Raw genomic sequence first — 24,563 nt, forward strand, 5'->3', positions numbered from 1 at the left:
GGAGTGACTAGCTCAAAGTGTATGATTATTTTTTCCCCACAATTTCCTGACAAACAGTTCATTTAACTTCCACTCACCAAAAAATAAAAAAAGTAATTTTACAACTAACCCCTAGTTTCTCAGTTATCCTTTTAATGAATATAACAAATAAGATATTCTTAAACTGGACAAGTTCCAAGGGGCGTGGTCTCGGCTGTTCTGTCAGTATCAAGTCTAAATTTGCTTTGACTAGATTAACAATATTTTGTGCTGCATAAGCCTTCTGTCACCAATCTATCTCTTCCAAGCAAACCCTATCTTTAATGGAAATAACCAATTTTTTCTGAACCAAGGAAATGAAAGAAAGCTCTTATTACCCCCTTGCCCCCTCCCGCCAAGTACAGAAATCTATTTTTTTATTCAGAACTGATTTGGGGCATGTGGACTAACAGAAGTCTTTTCCTCTCAGTACTCAAGGCATATGCTGGAGGCTGCCAATTGGAAAAAGACGGAGGCTTTGTCTCAATCTAAAAGAGAACCAACTCGACACAGGGCCAGGCTCCAGAGGAAAGAAATCAGGTGAGTCAGTACACCCAGTCCTGGACAGGGTCTCCCAGTTCTTCAGGACTAACTTCCTGAGTACCACCAAGCCTGAGTAAACGAAACGTGCTTGGAAGCCACGAGGGGCCAAGTCAGCTTCCGGTTCCCAGCTTTCTCTGTCTATGCTTGTTCATCAGAATGGGGGCCTTTCGACAACTTATTCTATACTGAAATAGTGTTCTAAAGGCCTCAACATAACTTTTAAATTTCTCCCCGCATCTTCACGGTAGCGCTGTAGGTCATGATAACTACCCATCATTAAAATCATAATCGGCATCAAATGTTTTTATTCTTACTTTTCAGTTATGATTAGATGTCTTGCCCAAGGTCACACAGGAAAAAAAAGCTGGAGGAGGTTCAAAGACATAATTCAAACACACAGTCCTATATTCAAATACCCAACTTAGGTTATCTTTAAACTATAAAAGAACTTCAAGTTCTACTAACAGAGCCACTTGATAAACACATCACTTCGTAACATTTTTTTGATTCTCTATAAAGGCCGCTGAACAACCATAACTACAAAATCTTCTAAACTGCATAAAGTACTTACTTTTTTCTAATTTTCAAACATGATATATTTAGAAAATAGAAATATGTAAAAAATAGTCACCCCCCCCCCCAACTGCAAACTCCACCAGTACAGCAGAATATCTTCTTCTGGTTTAGCCACAAATTTAAACTAGATTCCCAAAAGAACACTGCTGGAAAAAAAGCAATCAAACAATATTTAACACACTGCCCTAAGAAAGCCAGTCTTACTTGCCTTTGGCCTATAAACTATGTTGGCAAAATCTCTACACAGATGCTAAGACACCAGGTTTCATAATCCCATAACATGTGTGCAGGATTAAAATTTAATGATTTCATGGGAAACTATCATGTTAGCAGAAAAAAGCAAAAGAAAAATATACACTGATTACGGTACTTCATAAAGTACATACACACATAAAAATATACCTGGAAAAACTAAACACAGTTCTTGTGTTTGAGATTATTCCTATAACATTGTCTTCACTTATTATTTTGCTACTCCTGTTAAAAATTTTAAATATCTAACAATTTATTAAGATATAAGCATGAGTGTATGAAGCAAAACTTGACTGCAGCCCAAATGGCTACACATAGTTGAGAAAAATCTTATCACTTAGCTGCCTGCCTGGCCATATAAAAGTATTTGCTATATGATTTACTCCAAAGTTCCTATCTGGTTATATAATAATTAGAAAACCCACTGATCTTTGAATGTGATTTAAAAGACTTTTTTACAGTACTGCATAGGCTACCCTTAAATCATCATTGCTGTTTTTTTATTCCTTATTTTTCCCCCATTTACTAAATTTCTTGTTATTCTTCAACAAAAATTTAGAATGCTTACTATGTTCAAGACATGTGATGCAATGATATATAAGGTATTATAGCTGCCATCAGGAATTTACAGATTGTGACACCAACTATATATAGGACCTATAATATAAAACTTGTCCCCAATGCCACTCCTTAGTCCACATCACTTTATACTGATAGTAAGAAACGCCACCAGAATTCAAAAGTAAAGACTTTTCCTATAAAGGACCATAAACAAAAGAAGTTTTAACAGAAATTCTGTTGTTGCAGAACCCATATGCTGGAACCCAGATGGTTATAGACAGAGGATTGCCAGAGACAGAGAGCATTACCTCCCAGGTGTCCCCAAAGGTACAAACATGCCTTCAAAGAGGCATTATGGTAAAACACCAAGCAACCCTGTGTGTGTATGTGTATGTGTGTGTGTAAAGACTTTTGGTAGGTGAGTCTTATGATGGTCCTCAAACCATTTCCCAGCTGTGACACTCCCATAGGAAGAGGCCTTGCGTTGGTTACCCAAAGGCCCTGCAAGGCCAAGGAGGAAAGAAATGAATTGAAAGAAATACTAATGCCCACATTTGTTGTTATAGTAAATGTCTTTCTTTTGGGGTGTTGGGGGAGTAGATAAATTGACACAGAGATCCTTCTAACTTCAACTCACCAGAAATTAATGAAAAAAGCAACCTCTGAAAGACCAGTGCTATGGCCCATACAAAATAAGCGCCTATCCATCCATGCAAGAAAATATCGAAGGGCAAAACTGTCTGGCAAAGCATAATAAGACACAGTAAAATAAAGGTAATTATGACCAAATGGTAAAGGGAATCCTTTGGAAGGAAGAATAAGGTAGGAAACAAAATATGATTTAAACACAGTATTTATAGCCAGGTTGGAAAGATGTGATGTTTCCCAAAGAAGAATTCAGCTTTAAATGCTATGACGTTAATAATTTGTTAGTTGAAGAAGAAATAATTGGGTCTCTCTGATGGCTAAAAGTTCAGGTCAGAGATGAACTTGGCTGAGAGGCTGTTCTACCCTCCCACCTTAAAACTGCATTCTCCGCAAGCCGAGCACAGTGGCCAACCAGGACTACAAAATTACAATGCAGCTCCCCTCTACGGACTCCTCTATCAAAACTGCATCCCCGGGCTTCCCTGGTGGCGCAGTGGTTGAGAGTCCGCCTGCCGATGCAAGGGACGCGGGTTCGTGCCCCGGTCCGGGAGGATCCCGCATGCCGAGCAGCGGCTGGGCCCGTGGGCCATGGCCGCTGGGCCTGCGCGTCCGGAGCCTGTGCTCCGCAACGGGAGAGGCCACAACAGTGAGGGGCCCGCGTACCGCAAAAAAAACAAAACAAACAAAAAAAAAACTGCATCCCCAAACTCTAGATGAAATACATTTCATCTAGAAATGAGGGAAGAATTCTCATTTTCCAAGCCATCTGATCGAGATTTGCCATCTCCATTCTGTCTCAGACTGATGACAATCAAAAGACATGTACTTGGCAAAATTTTAGGAAGCAAGATCATCAAAAGCACAAATACGATAGGAAAGAAATTTGTAGGGGTCTGTGAGTAATGGGAAATAATATTCTCTTATACTAGTGTCAGGACTTTAGACCTTGATGGCCTGTCAAAATCTTATCTTTAAAATTAAACACTTTCATAATACTGAGTGTTTCTTAAAAATGAAATATTTCTAGTTTAAGGCAGGTTTTCAGCTTAAAATTTAGGGAAGGTGAAAATAAAGAGAAACACCAGTCTGGGTGATTATATTAATGACTATATAATTTGAAGGGGGAAAAGCTCAGGATATGAGCCCTAGGCAAAAATGAGCTCCTGAAACCAACATCAACTTCAACAGAGCAATAATTAAGTGGATTAGAGAGAAACTGCCTACTTGTATTTCTAACACTTTTATCCCACGGGCAATCTAAGAAAAAATACTGCCCTTGCTTTCTTAAAAAATGTAAATTGAGAGGAAGCATTCTCAAAATACTTCTATTTGGGGGAAAGTTTCCCAATTTCTATTATTTATACCTATAATTCTTTCATTTTATGACTAATTTATTTCCTGTCCTTTGCTGATCGGTTGAACTTTACTCAAATAAACACAAGTTCTGTTGAAGGTTGAACTGTGGATTTCAATCACTCTGACAGCTTTACAATGCCAAAGGCACTATTTGGCAGGAAACACTAATCTTCATGGGATGTGCTGGTGGGAACTTTAAATAAGCAACAGTACTTCTGTGAATAAAACTTCAGGTGTCAAAGGCATCCTGGTGAAGTTAAAAGTCAGGATCCTATGATAAGAGGGCCTTGAATAGAGAGGCTTAGAAAGAGCACTCCATCACCACAAAGCAAAGATTTAATTCGTGGACACTATTCCATTCAACTGTGTGTCACAAGATAATATTTATTAGGTTGACGATATTCAGCCCATTTTTTACTTTATTAAGAACACTTATATTTAGGACTTCAATTGACTAGCATTAAACAGGGTTTTTTTGTTTAAATCAAGTATTTTATGCACTCAGCTGAAATTAACCCTTTGTTTTCTTTTAATTTAGTCTGAGTAACATCAGCAAAATTACAGTGAATTGGCAGTGGTCCCTTTTTCTCCCAGAGAGGTTTTAAGTTACAGTAAAGTGATCTAATTACAGTAAGCTTTAAATTACTCTGTCGGATGAAAATCAAATAAGAGTATGCTAAATAAATGCTATATTTATTCAGATGAATTCATATCTGTTATCTTCAGTTTGGATAATTTATGTTTTCCTTCACTTTTGTTAAATATCAAAGTTCCATGGGCACCTTTTCTTCTTGGTAAACAGAGAATTAAAAGACCAGATTATACTATTAATTTTGGAAATGTCAATAGTAAAAACAAGTTATTTTCTACACATGGTTCTATAATACAACCTATACAAAAAAGAAACCAACAAAGGAGCAGTATACTTCACAGCTGGGAACCAAGAAGTTATCTGAAATAAGATATAAATTAAACAACAGGATGAGCATTTCCCGATTACACACATAACCTCCACTGCCAAAACACTCCCTCAACTGAGTTAAAGATATTGTCTACAAGTCACCCAAACAATCACTATCTTATAAAAACAGAAATACCAAATTCATTATTTTAAATACCTTTCAATCACTAGTCTTCCCACATGAATTTCCCCCCAAACTCCAATAAACCCAGCAGAAGGGGTGGGACAGCACACTACAGCACACGTTGTCCTAAATCCTCGGACCTCACCAATGGGAAAATTAACATTTGCGAGTTACATACAAAATAACTCATTTCCATCCCAAATATAAACATATCAATATGAACATGTTAATCATTTTAATTTTCTAAATTCTCAATTTCAAGTTGCTCTAAGACTACAGTTCCCACAAATGGGAAAAGAAAACCAACCCAGCCACAACCTCACAAATTAGCCGATCTTTTCTAATCCCTCTGGGTTAAGGTCAGCAATGAGAGGGGAATTCCCTGGTGGTTCAGTGGTTAGGGCTCGTCACTTTCATTGCTGTGGCCCAGGTTCAATCCCTCGTCGGGGAACTAAGATCCCACAGGCAGCATGGCGTGGCCAAAAAAAAAAAGATCAGCAATGAGAGTATACATTGCTTAACTCCAAGAACCTGAAAGTACTTTACAAATACTTATTTGACATATAACCAAAATCTGAGAACAAAGAAAATGGACAGTTTATCTGTTAAGTTCAGAGCAGAGAAAATGAAAGGAATTGCCTGAAGTGAGTCAGCAAGCAAATTGGCAGCAGAAATGAAAATCAAATTCCAGCTTCCCACCCAGGCACAGGTGTTACCCTACAAGCGATTCTGCATACTCTCATCTTAAATGACGCATATTTTTTGGTGAATTTAATGTAAACAGTAAGACTGTGTTCAAACTGCATCACTCTAGTTGTCTTAACTAAGATAACTTATTCAATGCATTCCCTACCTCATTTCACAAAGAATTGGAAATGGCTTTAAAAGCAGATACAATAAAAACAAACGACAGAAATAAGCAAAAAGTCTTGACCGAGGAAAATATATATAAAAGAACAGAAAGAAAATCAAAATAAAAATCGGTTGGGAATATAACAGATCCCATGTTTCACATTATCCATAAGGACTGCGTACCAGGTCCTTAGAGCTGTTCCTCCTAACCTTTTTCGCCTCATGATACACACAGAAACTTAGATGTGAACAGTCCCTGGAGGAGATGGAAGAGACTGCTAGGGCCCAGATGACCGGATCATCCCTGCCCAGCTAAACGAAATCAGTTCTCGGGGCCTGTAATCCATTTGGATCATCCCAGTACGCTGTAGCACACAGGATGGAAGGTTCTGCCTTAGAGAAAGGCAGGGTTTCTGGCTCTCCTACCTGAAAAGTAATCTCCCTTGGTGTTTCTTCAAAGGGGCGCTGAGCACGATGGTAGACAACTACTTCAAAAGCAGATAAAGCATTTCATGTATACACACAGCAGTATGTGCTGAGGGCACAGTGAACGAAGCATTTCTGCAGAAGGCTGACAGAGCAGGAAATCTCAGGATACAGATGAATAATCAACTGCATGTCCTTCATGCTGCCCACCGTAAATAATAAACAGCCTTTCTCTCAACCAGGCTGTTGATAAAAACTGGAAAGCAGACAGTTCAAAATTAAGTTTTTCAGTGAGGACTAGAGTTCCTATACTTGTTTATTTTTTAGCTATTATTTATTTGTTTAAATTTTGAACTTTAAAAAAATTTTAGATGTATTTTTTATTGAGGTAACACTGGTTTGTAACATTACATAAGTTTCATGTGTACAACATTATGTCTATTTCTGCATACCTTACAGCGTGTTCACCACCAAAAATTTAGTTTCTATCTGTCACCATACAGTTGATCCCTTTTATCCATTTTGCCTCCCTTCCCCCAGGTTACCACTACTCTCTTCTCACTGTATCTATGTGTTTACTTTTATTTGGTTTGTTCATTTATTTTGTTTGTTGGTGCTTTATATTCCACGAGGGAAATCACATGGTATTTGTCTTTCTCCGTCTGACCTACTTCACTGAGTAGAGATCCTATGCTTTAAAAGTTAGCTGAGCAAATGATAAAGTGGCCACAGTGGTGGCAAAACTGAAGGGGCCCAACCACAGCCTCAGACTGGACAAATGCCATCACGCCAGGCCAAGGCAGAGAGCTGGAAATACGACAAAATCGGTCATTTTCGTTATTAGGTGTATCTTTCATTTGCAATTACCTTTGAAAAACCACCTTCTGTTTTGTTTTGGGGACAAATCCATAAACGCTTAGGAGCCAAAGTAAATTCCACCTGCCTGTCCTGGCAATGACAGAATCCACAGAGGTTTTCCAATTGCCTAACCCTCACTCAGGCCTGAGATGCTGGCCCTCTTAACCTCCTATTCACTACACCTTTGGCAGCCAAGTTGCTTTAACTACTCTCCATAGGGGAAAAGTTGGCAATAAAAGCCCAGACCTGATACCCAATACCGCAGAGTAAGAAAAATCTCTAACACCTGCCACCCTGGCTCCTGCTTGCACTCTCTCTCCTCCACTCCTTTGTCTGACGCCATGAATAGCAAACCTAGTTGGTAAAGTAAATCTAAAATAACTAAACCATGAAAATAGGAATGCCTGTGCTTTTCATGTGTTGGTTTTTTTCCTCTGTAGTGTTGATGCAAATGTGGTGGCTGAAATGGTATCTATTAGAAGCCTGGAACAAATCATCACATTTATGGCTATAACTGAAACCTTCACTCTGTACTCTCAGGAAGGTCCCTCTGGTATCCAAGGTCAGGCAGGTCCCAGCTGGGCAGGCTGTAACTTGATCGTGTCATAGGCTACTTTCCAGCTACTATGTGAGATATGTCAAGAAGGTATTATTTTTGAAAGAATATTTGATAAGGATATGCTCTTATTTCTCACTTATCCATAAAAATCAGCTTATAGGAAACCCCAAATTCTCTGTAGACAGCAGGGTTTAAAACAGACCTCCCTTGGGGACCCTTTGTGATCATGTGCCCATTACACCTACTTCTTTGGTTATACCACACCACGCTCCATGCACAGTACTCATCTGAGGTCTGCCGCCCCCACTAGACTGTACACACCATGAAGATGGGAATCACCTGTTGTATTAAACACTCTACCCTCTGTACACTGCACGGTGTTTGGATGGAAGAAACACTTAAAATTAGTTGAATGCACTGTCCAAAGAAATGAAAGAAAACAGGATATTTCTTTCTGCTTTTCATCTTTACTTGTCCTCACGTTTCCCACACTATTTTCAGCTCAACACCGCAGGCACCAATAGGGACATGCATGGCTCGGTTCTTCCTCTTTAAAGATCACAGATCCAGGAGAAAGGAAAAAGACAGGAATTGGGAGGTGTACAGTCAGGGCAAGGCTGAGTCAGATACTTGCAGTGACAAGTAGCAGATACCCACCGGCATGGGTATCAAGCACAAATGGGCACATGGCAGTAAGACAGAGGGTATCTCTTGAACTCAAAGGCAGAAGCAGAGCCAGGCTTGGGAGTTCGGAGGATGAGGAAGAAAACCTTAAGGCAACACTTGCTCAGGCTTCACTCGCTCTGGAGTGAAGTGATCCTTCCTCCCCGATTCACACTTCCTTATCAGGGCATCAGCTTTCACTGTTTCTTCATGTACACAAACGCCTCACAGCTGTTTCATTTCTGTGTTCCCAGCTCAAGGGACCAGCCTAGGTTGAGACTAGCATATCCTATTCCAAACTCTAAATTCCTGGGAAAATCAGACTGACTCAGGGGCAAACAGCCTTCACCAGACACATCTGGTTTCTCCTGGATCCCTCCTGGAGGGGAAGCAGGAGTTTCTCAGAAAAGACAGGGTCTGAGGACACCCCCAAAGCAGTGGTTGGGTTTTTGATCGTGATGAGTCTCCTCTTCATCTTTCTCTCACCTACCACTCTCTGAAGTTCACGCAGTTTCTGCCTTTGAGGCTCACTCCTGCCCTCAAACTTGGCCTTCACTGTTCATTCTTTCTCGTCTAATGCCTTCTGCTCCCGTCCCTCCAATCAACTTCGAATTCTTCTCAATGCTATAAAACATTACTATCCTACCCAGAACATGACAAATACTATATATATATATTTTTAAATAAATTTATTTATTTATTTATTTTTGGCTGCATCGGGTCTTCGTTGCTGCCCGCGAGTTTTCTCTAGTTGCGGCAAGCGGGGGCTACTCTTCACTGCGGTGCACTGACTTCTCACTGCAGTGGCTTCTGTTGTGGAGCACGGGCTCTAGGCGCACAGACTTCAGGAGTTGTGGCTCGTGGGCTCTAGAGCGCAGGCTCAGTAGTTGTGGCACACGGGCTGAGTGGCTCCGCGGCATGTGGGATCTTCCCAGACCAGGGCTCAAACTCGTGTTCCCTGCATCGACAGGTGGATTCTTAACGACTGAGCCACCAGGGAAGTCCTGACAAATCCTATATTAAAAGGGTTTTTTTTTTTTCCAGTGTTTGTTTGTTTCAGGTTCTGTGACTTTATTTTTTTCTAACTTTATTAAGGTATAATTTCAAATAAAAATTGTAAGATATTTGAAGTGTACAATGTGATGAATTGGTATGTATTGTGAAAGGATTCCTGCCATCAAGTTAACACGTTCGTCACCTCACATATTTAATTTTTTTTTTTTTTTGGTGAGAACTTTTAAGTTGTACTTTCTCAGCAAATTTCAATCATACAATACAGTGTTATCAACTATAGTCGCCATGTTATACACTAGATCCCCAGATTCCATGCATCCCGTAACTGAACTTTACACCCTCTTACCAATCTCTCCCACCTCCTTGTCCCTGGCAACCACTTTTCTACTCTGTTTCTATGAATTCGGCTCTTTTTTTAAGGTATTTTAATGGACAAAATAAACAGATAAACCATATATTGCATGTACAAGATCGTCTCTGTATGTTTTTTTCTGGATTTGGAATACTACCTATTATGTACCACTAAGAACACACAACATGGTCATATCTGCCTTGCAGTGTCCGTATTATAGCCTCCAGATATACTGTACTTTTCCACTTACTTTGTAATTAATACCACATAACCGTTATTTAGGGATAATACTGAGTAACCTCTTAACAAAACACCTTTCGATAGAAAGGATTGCCAAAAAAAAGAAAAAAAAAAAGAAAAGCCCTTTGGAAATTCAATAAATGAATAAAAGAAATAAATTCTAACTGACACGAAAATGTAGCCTATTTCTTTGTGCAATAAGATTCTGCCTCTCTCAAGTTAAACAAAACTTATAGTCTTGCTCAGAGATCAGTTCCTATGTTATCTGAATGCATATGACCCCTAGGAAAATAAAAGCCAATTTCTGATCAACTGTGAAGAATGCAGCCTTTTGTTCTTTTACTCCTCTCCACGGTAGATGGAACCATCCAACAATGAAAGATTACAGAAATCATCTTGACCATTCACGCGTTGTTCATCTGCATCTCCTGGTACCTAGCTTGATGGCCTGTATACAGTCGGTGTACAGTAAATATTTGATCAACTAGAGCGTGTACTTATATCTATGTATTTACAAATAAACACTATATATGCATGAGGCTTCACATGTGTTGATATAAACATATGTAAATAGATCAGCAGGTTGGAGACAACGCCAAAAGGCAATCTTCTCAAACTTAAAAGGGCATTCAAATCACCTAGGGATATTATTAAAATGCAGATTCTGATTCAGTAGATCTGGGGTGAAACTCAATACTTGCATTTCTAGTAAGTTCTCAGGTGACCCTGATGCTGCTGGTCTACAGACCAAATGTTAATAGCAAAGTAATCCCCTCTTTATTCCCTTTAGTAGGAGGCCATAGGCAAACTATGCAAATAATTAGAGGGTCCTTCTTCTCAAAGATCATGCTCAGTCATTTAGGAAAATGAATGATAATATTCTCAGGGAAACTCATCTTTATTACCAGATTCAAGTCTGCAATAGGTACTTCTTTACTGAGCACCTATGCCAGGTACAAGACTACAGCAGACTTTAGTCATTCAAGGATACAGCTTAATAAAGGATGAAAATACAACTTGAGGCGTCTCTGTATCCTCAGTGATATTCAAATAAAGAGAACATTAGAGAACGACACCAAATGTGTATGGATGTGTGTATGGGGGAGGCGGTGGGTAAGCAACTGCTTAGGATCCCACATCTTCAAGAGGTTCCTATCAGGTATCGACGTCCATCTCAAGAAGATTCCTTGGGACTTCCCTGGTGGCGCAGTGGTTAAGAATCCACCTGCCAATGCAGGGGACACGGGTTCAAGCCCTGGTCCAGGAAGACCCTACATGCCGCGGAGCAGCTAAGCCCGCGCGCCACAACTACTGAGGCTGCGCTCTAGAGCCCGCGAGCCACAACTACTGAAGCCTGCCTGCCTAGAACCCGTGCTCCGTAACAAGAGAAGACACGCTAATGAGAAGCCCGCGCACCACAACGAAGAAGAGCTTCCGTTCGCTGCAACTAGAGAAAGCCCACACGTAGCAACAAAGACCCAACGCAGCGATAAATAAATAAATAAATTAATTAAAGAAAAAAAAAGACGATGACTCCTTGTGCACCATCCCCAAGCCCTCGTCACTGTGCCCACGTCCGCCTCTCCCCTGTCTTCGCAGTCATATGGGAACGACAAGCCTCTGGGGTCAACTTCAACTTGCTGGACTACAGAACTTCGCCATCTCGTCCTGTTAGATATTATGTCAAGTGTGATGAAAAAGACCGTAGGTAAGACTGGTTATACCACTTAAAAATGAGAGAAAAAAAAAATCAATCAGAGAATTCCTTTCCCTTTCCCTTTCCATTTACCTAAACCCTCATCACTGCCAAGGCTTAAAAGGAAGTTCCCCCAGGGTCTTGGCTGTGCAACGGTGTCTGCTGGAAGCATGACCGGTGAGGGGAAAATATAAGCACTTGGAATTACAGGCTGCCTTTTCACTAATGTAGAGTGGGATGCTTGGTTCAACGACGGGCTATCATCTATTCACTACAATTCTAAAGAAATGCAAACCTCAAAGACAAATTTGAAAATCAGTGAAATCCATTACATCTTTAATAATGTATTTGTTCATAAACAGGCAAAATTGTTGTTTAAGTTATTACAGTATTCTTTTGCCAGAGGCATAAACTTAATCACATCTACAGCGTAGCATGAATTTCTTTTGGTTGTACGTGGTGGCATGTACAGAGCCAGCTCTCTCCCTGCAGGGGAACTTCTGCCAGCGCAAGAATCTAAGAATCAGTCATCTTTTTTTAAAGGTATATTTGAAAGATTCACTATTTACCAGTGCAAGGATATATTTCTCACATAAGATTCTGGGGAAATAAGACTGACTTCTAATCAGAACGTTTCAATCCTAAGCAAATCCTTTTCAGAACTGAATGTTCAACACTGAACGTTTTGAATTTGAATAAATAATATAACAATAATGCAAGAACAAATTTACTTCACAAATGTAATCACTGGACAAAATTTTGAGTTGTCTAAGGAAGTACTTTACAAAAAAATTGGAAAAGAGAGGGGGACTGTGTAATCAAGGAGTCTAGGTGCTGTAGTCCTCCCATTAATCTTATTCAGAAACTGTGAATATATAGTCAATTTCAGAACAATTTTCTTATTTTACATACTGAGAGCTAGAATGATTTAACAAGGTACTTTCCATTATAATGATAATCCCAACCCTCAAGCATCTCTACTCAAGAAAATACAGAGAAGGCAATCTGGGAAGGACGGGGAGTTGGGGTCCATGTCTGATTTTTAAAGACAGAGATCCAGATACTTACAAGGCATCACATGGTATATGCTTGGCCAATATTGTCCACTGTCTCTCTTTAACCACACACGAACAGTCCTGCAACAAAAAGAAAATGTGTGTGTTAAATCACACTATTTTTGGTCATGGGAGTGTTGACAGATAGAAACCAAACCTCTTAATTATATATACAGTGGACCCTGAACAACTTATAAGCATATCTTTTTTTCACCAAATATGTACTACAGTACTACACAATCCACGAATGGTTGAATCTGCAGATGTGGAACCACAGATACAGAAGGCCAACTATAAAGTTATATGCAGATTTTAGACTGCATGGAGGGTCAGTGCCTCTAACCCCTATGCTGTTCAAGGGTCAACTCTGTGTGTATATATGACATAACTACATTGCTATAATTAATAATACATATTACATACAAATATGTATAACATATATGTTTGTTTATAACATATCTCTATATAATACATGCATATATATTTTAATTATATTTATACACATTACATATATGTGCGTGCACACCACTTATGCCTCTCTAAAGGCATATTCCTATATTTCTTAAATTTAAGGCTGTATACATTTAAAATTACATATGACTTTTATAATTAAATATTTGAGGTTAATTAAATTTTATACTCATATATATTTATATACACGCATGGGATAGTGTTTGAAAACTATTTTTGTAGTTGTTTTGCTTTCGGAGTATATGGCCTTTGCCCCAGTCGGCTGGAAGCATTCATCTCCCTGGGGAGTAATTAGGCTTTACTACGGAAGGGAGTAGGAAGAGATAAAATGAAGCAATATGCAACATCTGACACACATGGAAGGATGACACAGTAAATTCACAGTCTCACAAGCCACGGACGGCATCGTCTTGAGAGAAGGTTTTTGCAAACACAGTCAAGCAATGGTAAACCCTGAGACTCAGATTACTGAGCTAGAGGGCTGGCCATGCAACCCACCATGGAACAGGGTAATCCTGCAGCAAAGGCTGTGGATGAAGTTCCAGGCCAGAAGGCCAGATAGAGACATAGCAGACATCCAGGAGAGCTCAGAGAGGAGGGGCCAAAGAGAGAATGAACTAGAGGATACTGGGAGGTTCTTATCAACCAGAAAGGCCCTACCACGAATTATACCAGCACAGGCACGCAAGGCAAACACACCTAGGAGGTATAGGGACATTGCCCCAGAGACCAGAGGAAGGGGCAAACATCAAACCAAGGGAAACGAACAGTGCCCCACTGCTGCTAGAAGATCGTATACACCACACCCCTCACCCCACACCCTTAAACCATCCTAGGGTAAAAAGCAGACACTGAGAATTTTAATCTCAGAGAGAGATGGACACTACCTAAATAGACTATTTAAGTCATCATATTAGACTAAGTTTTAAATTGTATTGGATTTCTTCCCCAGTTAATCAGTGGGTCTCCCCATCAGAATAGGAGAAAAAGACTAACTACAGACACAATAAAGAAATGCCACTTTCTCTGCATGGCCATAAGATACGATGTAGTGATATACAGTGACACCACTACATATACATGTAAAACTCCATCTTTTTGGTCAACCAGCCAATTTGTGAGATGGTATAACGGAAAATAATTCTTAAGAAATAATTCAATACATACATTATTTATACACATATCATACCAGCCTTCAATTAAATTCTTTTTATAATATATGTCAAAACAACATTTTAATATGGAGATTATTATCTCAACAAGAATAAATACAGGAGTCACATCATGGAAAATGTCAGAATAGGAAGCTCCAAGAATCAGTCCCTGTACCAAATCAACTACTGAGCTGTCAGAATCACTGTTTCAGAATTCTAGAGTCTAGTTAGACACTTGCAGCATCCATGGGAATGCTTGATGAAGAAGCTGGTATATGTCAATGAATTTCACATCTTACTTGCAGCTATCGTCATGCATGCCCCACCCCTGTAGCAGGCAGCTGTGGGGACAGTGGCCCATGGTCATAGAGTGACTTGCAGGTACCAGGGTGGGAACCCTGTCCTCCAAAATTTGGGGATGCATGTTTTGATTTGCCTGGCAGTTCACTGAGAGACTAGAGAAGATACTGGCCGTTGTTTCAATCACCTAGGTCTGAAGGGCTTCCCGGGCGATGTCTGCCAAAAGAATTTAAAGGGAAGGAAGACCTTTCTCTCCTTTATGAAATTCAGGCATTAAAAGAAATCACTGGTTGGGACTTCCCTGGTGGCACAGTGGTTGGAAGTCCACCTGCCAATGCAGGGGACACAGGTTCGATCCCTGGTCTGGGAGGATCCCACATACCACGGAGGAATTGGACCCGTGCTCCATGATGGCTGGGCCTGCACTCTGGAGCCCACGAGCCACAGCTGCTGGGCCCGCGTGCCACAACTGCTGAAGTCCATGTGCCTGGAGCCTGTGCTCCGCAATGGGAGGGGCCACCGCAGTGAGAGGCCCGTGCACCACAGCGAGGAGTGGCTCCCACTCGCTGCAACTAGAGAAAGCCCGCACGCAGCAACAAAGACCCAACACAGCCAAAAATAAAAATAAATAGATGAATAAAGTTGAAAAAAAAAAAGAAATCACAGGTTGACCTCAGAGATAAAAGAACAGAAACTTCAATGATCACATACAACATGAAATATAGTCTTTGCAGAAAGAGTTGGGAAAAGTCACTAAACAGACAACTGCAGCATTCAAAAAGTAACAAGAGCAATCTCTAGAGAGAAGGGAGAATGTGATTTTCAGTTGCCACATTCTAATATTTAAAATATCCAGTTCTCAGACTTGTGGTTGCCAAGGGGCAGGGGGAGTGAGGGAGGGATGGACTGGGCGTTTGGGGTTAGTAGGTGCAAACTATTACACATAGAATAGATAAACAACAAGGTCCTACTGTATAGCACAGGGAACTATATTCAATACCCTGGGATAAACCATAATGGAAAAGAATATTTTTAAAAAGTACATATGTGTACAACTGAGTCACTTTGCTGTACAGCAGAAATTAACACAGCATTGTAAATCAACTATACTTCAATTAAAAATAAATTTAAAAAATAAAATATTTCTAGACATCAAAAAAATTTTTAATAAAATTAAATAAAATATCCAGTTCTCAACAAAAAATTGCAAAGTATGCAAAGAAAGAGGAAATGGCCCATTCACAGGGAAAAAAGTGATAATAACCACCAATGAAGTAGTCCAAACGCTAACTGGCTTTACTAGACAAAGACTTTAATTAACTATCTAAATATGCTCAAAGAGCTAAAGGTAACCACAGACAAAGAACTAAAGGAAATCAGGAGAAGGATGTATGAACAATTAGGGAATATGAGTAAAGAGATAGAAATTATATAATAAAATAAATAGAAATTCTGGGGCTGAAAAGTACAATAGCTGAAATGAAAAATTCACTAGAAATGGTCAACGATAGGTGTGAGAAGACAAAAGAATCAGCAAACTTCAAGATAGGACAACTGAAATTACCTAGTCTGAGGAAAAGAAGAAAAAGAATGAAGAAAAATGAACAGAATCAATAAAGACTTCACCTGGAATTGAGGCAATCATCTTTGATCATGAGACAAACAAGCTTGAGGATAAAAGTTGACATGCTAAGGGGAGTTCCCAGGTGGTCTAGTGGTTAGGATTCGGCGCTTTCACTGCCATGGCCGAGGTTCAATCCCTGGTTGGGAAACTAAGATCCCAAGCCATGTGGTGCAGAAAAAAAAAAAAAAAAAAAAAAAAATGACATCAAACACCATTGACCCACCAACCCTTTAGACTAACTTTAGACTTGTTTGTGAGATGATCTGATTTTTTCTTACCTTAAGCCACTGTTTAGTGGATTTTATTACCAGGATCTGAATACATGTTAACTCATGGAGAAGACTGAAAGAAAGGAATGCCTTTCCTTAGGTTTTGGGTTTGTCCAACTGCATGGATGGCACTGTCATTCACTGAGATGAGGCGCACTGGAAAAGGACCAGATTTGGGGGAGTATCATGAGTTCACTTTGAACATTTGAGTGGGAGGTATCTTTAAGTTAGCCTAGAATTCCTAATGAGCAAACAAAAGACAATTATAATTAGAGGCTATGGCATGAGTTGCTCTGAAGATTTAATGTAAGGTTCTTGACAACAGTGCTTGGCACATAGCAAGCACTGGATAATTGCCAACAATTAGTATTGTGATTATCATCACTATTGTTTAAAAACCTATCCATCGGGCTTCCCTGGTGGCGCAGTGGTTGAGAGTCCGCCTGCCGATGCAGGGGACGCGGGTTTGTGCCCCGGTCCAGGAAGATCCCACATGCCGCGGAGTGGCTGGGCCCGTGAGCCACGGCCACTGGGCTTGCGTGTCCGGAGCCTGTGCTCCCCAATGGGAGAGGCCACAACAGTGAGAGGCCCGCGTACCGCAAAAAAAAAAACCCCAAAACCTATCAATCAACCATAGCTTGGGAGAGTTCAAGATCCCAAACCTTTTCCTGCTTTGCCAACATACTGAACATCTTACTCCTTGTTATAAGGGATTTTACACTCAGTCTACAAAGGGGTCATAAATTATTTATCCATTCCTGCATGCATTTCTTTAACACATACTGAACATCTACTATGTGCCAGGCTACTATGTGCAGGAGCTCCATGTGCACAGACAAGGAAACATCATTAAAACAGTACCTGATAAGAGCTGCAAGCTATTTTATATCTATTTAAGGCCATGTAGGAAAGGTATCTAATACACATGGCAAAGGGCGGCAGGTTCAGGAAGTGCTGACTCTGAAGGAACAGCACTATCTGTTATTTCATGTATTTCCTTCATGGCACCGGCCACAGTCTGCTATCTGATCTACCTACTTGTAAATGTGTTTATTATCTTGTTACCGAACCAAACTTGCTCATCCACAGGCAGTAAAGCCAATCTACCGACACTGGGTTGTGGTGAAGGGAAGTACAGCAACTACTGTAAGGCGCCAGACAGGTAATCTGGTACAGGTGGTGCTCAAAAAGCCCGAACTCCCCCAAACTCCCCCATGGGTTTCAGGGTAGCATTTTTAAAGGAGGTGGGGGGCAGAGTTTGTGATTAGCTCATGCACAATTCTCTGACTGGCTGATGGTGAGGTAACCGGGCGGTATCACAGGGGTTAACATCGACCCTTAGGCTCCAGGAGGCCTGGCGGCTATGTGCTCATGGTCATCAAGTAGTTAACATCTTCCATTTGGTGTTGGTTTTAGCATCTGTAAAACAACTCAGGAAATGTGCATCAGATACTATTGTCTAGGTCCTCCAGAGAGGAGTTAAAGCAGAGGATACAGAGGAGGGATCTGTCCAGGGAAGGCCCCAGAGGGTCCTGCTCGGTTACAATTTGATTCGTCCACTAGAAAATAAGCATGAGGGGGACTTCCCTGGCGGTCCAGTGGTTAGGACTCAGTGCTTTCACTGCCGAGGGCCTGGTTCAACCCCTGGTTGGGGAACTAAGATCCCGCAAGCCACGTGGCTTGGCCAAAAAAAAAAGAGGAAAGAAAAGAAGTATGAGAATAAAGAATATTCTTTTCTTGCTCATCACTGTCTACCCAGAGTCTAGGAGTACATGGCCATGGTAAATGTATGATAAATATTTGTTGGGTGAATGAAAGTAGGAAGAAATTTTCCTCTACCCTTCCAGGTTCTTCTGGCAGGTCTAAGAAGTAAATTGACATGAGACAGATTAACAGGAAAAAAATCAAACAAAAGTTTAATAACATGTATACATGGGAGAGACCCAGGAAAACGGAGTAACTCTCCAAAATGGCTGAAGCCCTCACCTTAAATACCATCCTCAGCTAAAGACGAAAGAGGATGTTGAGGGCAGGGAGAGCCAGCTGTGGGAAGCTACCAGGAAAAGCACAGTAAACAAGGGTAGGATTGTGATGCAGATTTAAGTCACTGCTTTCTGCATCGATAAGAGTTTCCAGAGATTTGGTCATCCTCCTCTTCTTGCTGCATCCAGGGAGAATATACCCTTACACAGTGGAGATTTCCCTTACAAAGGCAAATGTTTCTTGCAAAACGGTAACTCCTCCTTGATTTTCAGAGTTTTCCCCATGTCTACTATTTCTTAGAAAATAACCAGCTTAAAATTAATATGCCAAAGAGAGATATTTGGGGATGGCAAATTCTGCACCCCTACAAGGTGCTAGTCCCAGGTGGCAAAGCCTGCTGGTCGTCTACACCAGAGTCATTCTCCTCTCCTTCCTGAGCAGCAGTTAAGGCTGACCAGAGAAGGATGGGGAGAGCACAAAGGCAGTAAGTAGAAGACAACAGACTTCAGGCTAGACCAGATGCTTAGCAGAGTTTATGTGTTAGAGACACTCCTATAAACAAACAAAAAGAAGTCTACCAGGCTTTCCAGGGGACCGTTTGGCCAACAGAATGCCCGTCGTGGCCTCCCAACAATCCCACAGGGTGGGTGTGATTATGACTGTCATGTTACAGGTGAAGGTTCTGCAGCCCAGAGAGGCCCAGGCTGCAGAGAGCCCCAGGGTGAGCCAGGTACCCACCTGCAGAGGCTGCGCTCTCAGCCACTACACGGCGCAGAGCTGCTCCCTAAAAAGGGGGTGGGGGGAGGAAGGTAGGAAAACACCGGCGAGTTTCACTTCAACATTCTGAGTTTAAAATGGCTACAGATCATCTGAGTAACGATTACACATGGAACAGCTTCTTACATGAGGGTTCCAGATAAAGGGAGCACCTACCCTACGTGCACAAAGGTTGTTACGCTATCGTAACGTTAGCTGAACCAATGGTCTTTCTGATGCATAAATTATTTTTAAAATATATAAAAGCATATACAAACACACATTTGTTTTAAGTAACAGTGTTCCTAAAAATCCCAGTTAAGAAAGGTATACATCAATACAGTCAGCACAGTTTTGTTTAAAGATTTTCTAAAATAGCTGTACAGGTCAGAAAGGTGGCAGGACAATATGAGTTTTAATTTTTTTTTTTTTTTTTTTTTTTTTTGCGGTACGCGGGCCTCTCACTGTTGTAGCCTCTCCCGTTGCGGAGCACAGGCTCCGGACACGCAGGCTCAGTGGCCATGGCTCACGGGTCCAGCCGCTCTGCGGCATGTGGGATCTTCCCGGACCGGGGCACGAACCCATGTCCCCTGCATCGGCAGGCGGACTCTCAACCACTGCGCCACCAGGGAAGCCCCTGAGTTTTAATTTTAATAATAGTAACAAACATACACATTTAATCCTTACAAAGCCCTATGAAATAGAAACTATCCTTTAGAGATGAAAGTGTAAAGCCCAGAGAGCTTAAGCAATTTGCCCAGAACTAGTGAGTGGATGCAGTTATTTTAAGTCCTGTGCTCTCTGCACTAAATATACTGCCTTCCTTACACTAGCATGTACCTAGCAATTGATAAGTTTTACAACCTAAAAATAAACTGCTACAAAAACATCTGTTCTCTTATATTCTCTTATATTCAGAGGTGTAATAGCAGTTTAAAATAGAAAAAAGATACTGCAAAAGCACAATTTGGGTGGCTAGGAATTTCTTAAATAAATGTAAATTCCACTCTACAAAGCCTGTAAGTGTTCATTTTTCCGCAAATTATATTTAAAGAGCAACGTAAAAAGCTTTTAATAGTATGTGAAAACTTTTTTCCTTGAAAAAAAATTTAAGAAAAAACAGCTGTGATTAAGAGTCAGAGTTAAGCCAGTAGAGGTCAGTGTATGGGGGAAGAAAACTGCGTGACCCTGCTGAAAGGCAGGGAAACTGCATTCACCCCTGACACAAAGCCCTGGGGTACACGAACCCAACACAGCACTGCACAGCCCACCTTGCCACGTCCTGCTTTCTTCTCCCCTTGCCTCTTCCTCTCCCCCAAGTTCTTAGCACTAGGCAGAAACAGACACTGGGAAGAAGTAATCACTGCTCATCTCAAAAATAGTAAGACAAGGTACTCCCAGCGGGCCTCAGCCAGTCCAGCAGCTGGGCCACTCTGAAAATAGCATAGTCTTACTCTACATTGGACACAGCTGACCACATGTCAGCAAGTAAAACTTATTTTAAAATATTGGCATTAAATAGTATTCCTTAAACCTAAAGAAGTGGTGGTGTTGTTTTTAGGGTTAAAATAGATGTTAGATAAATTGTAGCATTTATCAAAACTCTCCTAGAGGGCTTCCCAACTGGTGGCGCAGTGGTTGAGGGTCCGCCTGCCAATGCAGGGGACGCGGGTTCGTGCCCCGGTCCAGGAAGATCCCACATGCCGCGGAGCGGCTGGGCCCGTGAGCGTCCGGAGCCTGTGCTCCGCAACGGGAGGGGCCGCAACAGTGAGAGGCCCGTGTACTGCAAAAACAAACAAACAAACAAAACAAAAAACTCTCCTAGCATCAGAGCTGGCTGACTCCGTGGCTGAGCTCTAAAAACAGTCAGAAGAAACCACACTTTATCGTACTTGGCATCTGCCCCAGGGCCAAGCCCCACATGAGGTCCCAAACTGGTGCTCATTATTTACGACATATCAAAAGGATATGTTAAACATTCGTCCCTCCAGTCACCCACGTCCCACCTGTCCTTGTCAGGAAGTCTCTGGTTACACCTGCACAGAGGCCTTGGGCAGAATGGCAGCAACCAAGCTGGGCTGACACCGACAAATCTGTACACTGTGTCGGGCGAGATGTAGAAATTCTTCATTTTACAGCTCCAGCATCCGCTAACACTCTAAAGAAATAAGTAAGGGAATGGTACTCCCAGGCTGCCCCCCACCCCACCCCAAGTCCCTCCAAAGAACCGAATCCAGCGCCAGTCTTGAGCTACAACCTTAGCCAGGATGGGGGTGTCCTCCTCACAGGCAGCCCTCAGCCCAGCAGCCAACGGGGTCACACAGAGGGGTTCAATCAAGCAGGGGAGTCAGATGCTCCCTTTATGAGATTCCTCCAGATTTCTGCTTGTTTGACTTCCTTGTTTTGACCTGTGCTGATACCCATACGCTGCCAGTAGTTTAGACACGGTTACTGAACTGTGTGTCTGTGCATGTGTGTTTGCGTGTGAACACATTTATACACAGATATACGGCCAAGCACCACACCAGGTCCACCCTCCCACATCCTATCCAGGAATATACCCTTTGTTCTACAGTCTAGCAATCTTTAAGTCCGCTTATACTAGTGGGGACAATGAACTACCGGGACTGGAACACCTTGGATTTTCTAAGACTACTAAAAGTTAGGAATTCTGCCCCACTGCTCCAAAAGTGCACTTACACATTCAATCGACTTGTTGATCATTAACTCATTCGACAAACATTTTTTAAACACCTACCAGGTACTAGTATGTGAAATGCACAAAAACAAACAAATGCCCCCTCTGCAAGGTAAGATCTACAGTAGGGAGAAGCCAGTGCTGCTCCAGGAGCACCTAGGAGCATCTAACTCTGACGATGGAGCCCGGTCAGGTGACAGTAGAGAAAGCTTCCCAGAGAGGATGGTGTCTGAAATGCAGGATGAGGAGGCATTTGCCAGAGGAAAGGAGGAGAGGGTGGTGCAGCAGAAGGAGGTGAGAGCAAGGCAGGAGTAATGAGAAACCAGCCTAGACACAGGAGCAGGCAGGAGGCCGCTGAGGGCTCTGTCTGCCCCACTGAAGAGTCTGGATTTTACTTTGAGGATGCCGGGGAGCCGCTGGAGGATAAGCAGCCAGTCACAAACTCCTAATATTTTTGTTTGTTTGGGGGAGGCCCGGAAGAAGCCTGGTTACCCTGCAGTAACCAGTTTGGAGGATGTGGGCAGTAAAGCAGGCAAAAAAGGACGAGGTCCTAGAGGAGAGAAGAGGCCGCATTTCAGAGCATTTAGGAAGTAGAAGCATCTGGACTTGGGGTGACTGGAGGTGGGGTGATGCGTGAACGGTGGTGCCATTTGTCAGGGAGTGATTCTTGTGGCCAGCAACGGTGACTTCATCTTGAACTTGCTGAGCCTGGGGACTGAGTGAGTAGACTAGCCTGCCTGCTTGCGAGAGGTCTCGGTGCGGTGCGAGACCTGAGCCGAAAATGAAGATCTGGGAGTCGAAGAAGAAGAAAAGAGGGCCAAAGACAAAGCCCTGAATAACACTAAAAGTTAAGGGGTATAGAACATAAAAGATCTGTGAAGACCTCAGTGTGGGCTGCCAGGGAAGTAGGAGAAAAAGCCTTTACTTCTAAGACCCAGCACGTGTACTAATTTTTAGTCCAGAAAATAAGGTCATTATAAACATACATAAGACTGAACCAAATTCACAGTGAGAACGTGCCCACAATAAAAAACCATCTATATAGGTCACTTTTCTGAGGGAAGAGCGAAGATTGGGGGTGCTGACAAACAGGAGACCACAGGTTGCTAAGCTACTGGGTAAAATAAGACGGGGCGTCTACCCATGTCGAAATCCAGCCTTTTTAAAATGTGCCCTAGAATGATGCAACCTTCATTAGTTACCATAGTGATGAGCTTCATTTCCCAGGGGACAATTGTTATTTTTGCTACCACTGAAGTAACTGGGGGGAGAAGGGGGGTGAATCCTACTGTGTTTTGAAGACCCTGAATTTTCAGGGAATGTTTTTCTAATAGATCACACATTACAGCCTCAATACTAACAGAAGGCAGTCCCTAGCAATCTGCAAACTAAGAGAAGAACTTTGAGCAATGGGATGTCAGTCAATGTCTTTTTGTAGTTTTTACAGTGACTTGTTTCAAAGGGAAAAAAATGCCTCTAATGCAGAGAATGTTGTGGAAATTCTTGGAAAACAGAACTGAAAGATTTTTTTTCTATGATTATTCGTAGGAAGAACAAACTATGAGATTCTCATTATATACATTCAGATCACATGTTGTAAATAAACTAAACCCAATCTTCTACAGAACACTGTGCATCTCTGTACTGAGGGTTTTTCCAGGGACGGACAGAGGCTGCTGTGTGGAGTGAAGGAAGGTGGCCGGGGGTTTCAGAGACAGGGGCAAGCTGGGCGCTCTCCAGCTTCCAGACCGTACTGCCTGCGAGAGCCTCAGTTCCAAGTATTAACCGCCTCACTACGTCAGACCTGAACAACTTTGTTGAACCGCAGATACCTGGATTCCCATGGCTGTAGCAACCTAGCAATCAGCGGCTGGAGAAGAGGTTTGGCTGTTTTATATTTCAACACCTTGAGCTTTGGATGCTATTCCTGCTTTAAAAAGGAAAACAGTCATTCTGGTCATTTACAGCCCTGTGCTTCATCAAGGTGTGCTTATTACAGCCATCCCCCCAGGAAAATTTAACCGTCTGGGTCATTTCTCTCGAACCAAAGGTCATGAAAGAAAAATGACAATCAAGTGGCAATATCTTCACTGCTTTTTAAAATCTATGAAGTGAAGTCTCCAAATGAGGTTAAATGGACACAGATGCCAGGTGAGAGATTATAAACACACACAAAATATATGGAATTGTGATCTTTATCCATCAGTAGTAGGGGGAATTCCCTGGCGGTCCAGTGGTTAGGACTCTGTGTTTTCACTGCTGAGGGTGCAGGTTCAATCCCTGGTCAGGGAACTAAGATCCTGCAAGCAGCATGGCGCGGCCAAAAAAAAAATCAGCAGTGAGCCTTGAGAGAAAGAAGCCCCCACAAGCCCTTATTTCTGAGTACTTTATTACTGATAATCACTATTCTGTGTCTGCAAATAGTCTCCTTGCAGTCTAGACTTGTTTTGCATAGTTTGTTGTCTTGGTAATTTAACTCCTAGCGGCTAACGTTGAAGCACAGCCTTCCTGCCCTGGCACAGCTGTGGGTTTTAGCATTTGCAAACTCCTTCCC

General features: G+C 41.8%; 1 protein-coding gene across 1 annotated transcript in view; it reads right to left on the reverse strand.

Moving 5' to 3' along the window:
• WDFY2 (WD repeat and FYVE domain containing 2) overlaps nt 1-24,563 on the reverse strand; it is a 169,712-nt gene that overhangs the window by 88,071 nt on the left and 57,078 nt on the right. Inside the window, exon 2 of the mRNA XM_082602061.1 lies at nt 12,768-12,835. Coding sequence (XP_082458187.1) covers nt 12,768-12,835 — 68 coding nt within the window. The remainder of the gene's footprint in view (nt 1-12,767; nt 12,836-24,563) is intronic.

The sequence above is a fragment of the Mesoplodon mirus genome (genome assembly GCF_964341445.2).
Source record: "Mesoplodon mirus genome assembly, chromosome: 17".
NCBI classification, from domain to species: Eukaryota; Metazoa; Chordata; class Mammalia; order Artiodactyla; family Ziphiidae; genus Mesoplodon; species Mesoplodon mirus.